This window comes from Grammomys surdaster, unplaced genomic scaffold (assembly GCF_004785775.1).
Source record: "Grammomys surdaster isolate TR1022 unplaced genomic scaffold, NIH_TR_1.0 126036, whole genome shotgun sequence".
Classification (NCBI taxonomy): Eukaryota; Metazoa; Chordata; class Mammalia; order Rodentia; family Muridae; genus Grammomys; species Grammomys surdaster.
Window position 1 is genome coordinate 2,038,850 of NW_021620849.1, and position 4,565 is coordinate 2,043,414.

General features: G+C 38.6%; 1 protein-coding gene across 2 annotated transcripts in view; it reads left to right on the forward strand.

Moving 5' to 3' along the window:
- The window catches only part of Ticrr (TOPBP1 interacting checkpoint and replication regulator), a 42,699-nt gene that overhangs the window by 27,558 nt on the left and 10,576 nt on the right, over positions 1–4,565 (forward strand). Inside the window, exons 14-15 of one of the 2 annotated variants that reach the window (XM_028754832.1) lie at positions 1,304–1,361; positions 2,921–3,082. In XM_028754832.1, the coding sequence (XP_028610665.1) occupies positions 1,304–1,361; positions 2,921–3,082 (220 nt within the window). The remainder of the gene's footprint in view (positions 1–1,303; positions 1,362–2,920; positions 3,083–4,565) is intronic. The other variant, XM_028754833.1, reaches the window with a different exon arrangement.

Sequence of the window (4,565 nt, forward strand, 5' to 3'; positions counted from 1 at the left end):
GTCACTAACATAACTGTGATCTAGATCACTATAGAAGACGTCACTAATATAAATGATGACCATATATAGTCTTTCCAGAAAGACCCTGACTAGAATCCTGAGATCACTTATCATGTTTTTCTCTGATGCAGACCTCTAATCCTAGGATTTGGAGCACTGAGCTTTCAGAATGAGTTCACAAGACTAACCTGGGCAACCTAGTGAGACTCAATCTCAAAATAAAACCTAACAGGGCTGGAGGGTAACTCAGTAGAGGAGTCCTTACCTACCATGTTTCGGGACCCTGAGTTCAATTCCCAGTGCTATTAAAAAAAAAAAAAAAAGAATTGTCATGTAGTATTTTATTCAATTATTATGAGAAATAGCATGATTGTAATAGCAACAGATAGGCTGGAGAGGTAGCTGCTCCTATGAAGGACCTGGGTTCAATTTCCAGCACCCACATGGTAGCTCAGAGTCATTCATAATTGCAGTTCCAGGGAGATTCACTGCCCTCTTCTGACCTCTGAGCATGTACCTTGTACACATACAAACATGCAGACAAAACATTCATACATACAGAGTAAAATAAATAAATCAGGAAGGAAGGGGGAGAGGGAGGAAAAGAAGAAAGGAAGGAAGGAAACGGAAAAAATCTTGAAGAATGATTCCCTTATTTAGATGTACCTGGAATTTATACTGTTGACTCCTTTACTAGACTAATAAGCCAAGAGTGGTTTGATGTAGAAGCATTAAAAGCCCAGCATCCTAATCAGTCTTTCCCGTTTAGGTATAGAATGTATGTGTGATCATCACCAAAAAGTTGAAACCATGTAACTAGAACAGTATCTCTTCTCTATCCATTCTTCAAAATGTGTAATACCAGCTATACTCTGCTGTGTATGATCCTAGACGTTTTTCTGTATATTCTTAAAGTAGACATCAACAGTTTGCGTTTGTTTAGAATGTACCCTCATCTATGTATGTAGCCAGCCTGGACTATGTAGAGTCTTGTTTTTAATGAAATTAGGAAACAAAGAAAACAAAAGATCTAAATTATTGTGCTTAGCTTTCTGAATTTTACACACACACACCCCTATCTTTCTGGTGGTACACACCAGTCTCCTGTGTGCTTTCGAATTCCCTTTGGTTGGGTGATTTCCCTGTCTCACTTTCTATGTGGATTACTATCCTGTTGAGGGAAGTCTTTGGAACCTGGCCTTCAGTGTGTGCACTGTGCATCTCTGAATTGCCTCCCTGTTCAGAGGGTTTCAGGTAGAACTGTTGGCTTTTTATCTTGATAGTCCTCATTTCTCATCTCTAGGAGAACTCTCGCCCTGCTTCCGGACAGCTGCCAGTCCCAAGGAAAGACACAATACAGGGTATGTTTTGATTTTTCAATACCTAGTCACTGGAGTGACAAATTTATTATGATTGGATGTATTTAATGTAAGTTACAGCTCTATACCATCATTGGTTGAAAAAAATATATTCCATGTTTTACGGGACAAGATAGTTCAGATAACCTCAAAATACTGCATCTAGTAAATTACCGACCTAAAATATTTTAAAGTGTCATTATCATGGAATCTAAAATTAGAAAGAAAGACAAGAAAGAAAGAAAAAGAGAGAGAAAGACAGTTGGAGCCACTTTAGACAAAAGGAGCTTAAACATGTTGGCCAAAGCACATTTTTTTTGATTTATTTATTTTTATTTATATGAGTACACTGTAGCTTCTTCAGACACACCAGAAGAGGGCATCAGATCTCATTACAGATGGTTGTGAGCCACCATGTGGTTGCTGAGAATTGAACTCAGGACCTCTGGAAGAGCAGTCAGTGCTCTTAACCGCTGAGCCATCTCTCCAGCCCCCAAAGTGCATTTCTTAAGTTAACTTTTTTCTTTCCTTTTTACAATTAAAATATAATTTTATCCTTTTTCTCCTTCCTTTGCGACTCTCTAGTCCTGTTCCTGAGCCCTCCCATCCCTTTGGAAATCATGGTCTTTTTCTTTGTTATTGTTACATTTGTGTGTGTGCAGCACAAACCTAAACATAAAAATACACAGCGTGTTTAGTGTTGCTTGTATGCATATGATTCCAGGGATGACCCCTTGGTATTAGATAGCCAATTAGGGGGCTCCTACCTGTGGAAGACTATTTCTTTCAAGTTCATAATATGTTTTCTGTTTGTGTTTTGTTTTGTTTTAAGACAAGCTCTCACTATTTAGTTCTGGCTGCCCGGCACTCATTATGTAAACCAGGCTGGCCCTGGAGCACACAGAAATCTGTCTACCTCTGCTCTGCTCTAGGATTAACAAATACAAACATTTAATACATTTCTAAGAGAAAATATTAAATTCATTATTAGAAAAAATACTTCCTACAAAGAACTAAGGTTAGATGATAGCGTCACTGCTGAACGCCACCCAGCATTTAAGAATAAACAATCAGTTTGGATTATTTCAGTTGATAACTCTGGACAGTTCATTGAGATGTACCTTGAACAATGATGCTGAGATAACCACAAGCGAAAGAGTGATGGGGGCTGGAGAAATGGCTCTGCACTGACTGCTCTTCCAGAGGTCCTGAGTTCAATTCCCAGCAACCACATGGTGGCTCACAACCATCTGTAATGAATCTGATGCCTTCTTCTGGTGTGTCCGAAGAGAGCAACAATGTACTCAAATAAATCTTTAGAAGAATCATACTGGGCCTCTAACTCATTCTAAAGTCTATGTAAAAACTTTTGGAACCTGTAAGGTCAGTAGTTTTGAGGTCCCCCAGGAGTGTGCTATCCAAAGGAATCTTTTTAAAACATGGCTACAGTGTGGCTTCCCTAAGCAGCTCTGTGTTTGGGTCTGGCATGCTCAGTATGTTGACACCAACATAAGGTTTTTGTTTTTTTTTTTTATCTCCTATCTCTCCCTCTCTGCTTTTAGAAGTAACAAAAGTTCGAAGAAACCTCTTCAACCAGGAAATGCTTTCTCCTTCAAAGAGGGGGCTAAAGAAGGGGCTGCCTCGAAGTCATTCTGTATCAACTTTGGAATGTCTACACCATAAACAGGACAAGTTCAAGAAGACCAAAAGCAGTACATTTCAGGGTAACTACAGAAAAAGAGTTTGTAACAAGTCTGCTGGTGACATTGTTCCCACTTCTATTCCCAAAGTGGTAATTGAGTCTTTCTGGTTTTTCTTAGCTGGTTTAGATAAAGGTTTGCCAATTTTATTGATCATTTGAGGAAAGTTGAACTTCTCTTTATTGATGTTCTGACCTCACTTCCCCTACTTACTTTGGGTTTAGTTTGTTGGCTTTTCTTTTTTCTTTCTTTTTTTTTCTTTTTATTTATTGTTATTATTTTTAAGTTGCTGTTGATGGCTCTGTTTTGTGGAGGGTATGGACAGTAAGGTGTATAATTGTGGGTCTCTTTGGGGTCGTCTTTCTTGGAGTTCATTAAACTCGAGTGGTTAGGTTCGTGTCTTTCATCTGATTAAGGAAGTTTTCAACCATTTTTCTTCAGTAACATTTTCTGCCTCTTGTCTTTTCACCTTCTAAAATTCCCATGAAGCATGTGGTGACATACATGCTGCTATAGTGTACGAGCATGCCTCAGTCTTCATTTTTCTTTTTTCTGGTTAGGCGGTTTAATTTTGGATGACTTTTTTTTTTTTGGACATTAATTGATTATTCTACCTGCTCAGACCCGTGTTTGAATCCCTTAATATTGAATTTCTTATTCCAGCTGTATTTTTTTGTTATTGTTTTAAGTAAGTTTCATTTAACCTAGGCTAACCTCAAGCTTGCTATATAACTTTTGATTTATTTATTTATTTCTTTTTTTCCTTTTTTTTTTTTTTTATAAAGGTTTATTTATTTATATGAATACACTGTAGCTGTCTTCAGACACACCAGAAGAGGGCATCAGATCCCATCACAGATGTCTGTGAACCACCATGTGGTTGCTGGGAATTGAACTCAGGACCTCTGGAAGAGCAGTCAGTGCTCTTAACCACTGAGCCATCTCTCCAGCCCTCTTTTTTTCCTTCTTATCCAAATCATTTTTATCTTTTGGAAATTTTTTTTTTTTTTTTAGGTTTCTCGAGACAGGGTTTCTCTGTGTAGTCCTCTGTAGACCTGCCTCTGCCTCCCAAGTGCTGGGATTAAAGGCGTGTGCCACCACTGCCCAGTGGAAATTTTTTAATTAAAATATAATTATATCATTTTCCCCCTCCTTTTCTTCTCTCCATTCCCTCCCATATTCCCCCCTCACTCTCTCTCAGATTCATGATCTCCAGGTCCATTTAGTGTTGCTTGTGCATGTATGAGTTTAGCACTGAACACCTGGTACTAGATAACCACCTCTCGGGCAACTCCATGGCAAAGACTTAATTCTTTCTCTCTCTCTCAGCAGTCATTAGTTGCCAGTAGTTCTTTGTCTAGGTCTTGTCTAGGGTTGTGAGACTTCCCTTCCATGTTAGCATGTCTGCTGATGTTGTCATTATTCAGGTTTTTTTTAGGCATCCATGATTTTCTTTTTCCCTTCTCTTCTCTTCTCTTCTCTTCTCTTCTCTTCTCTTCTCTTCTCT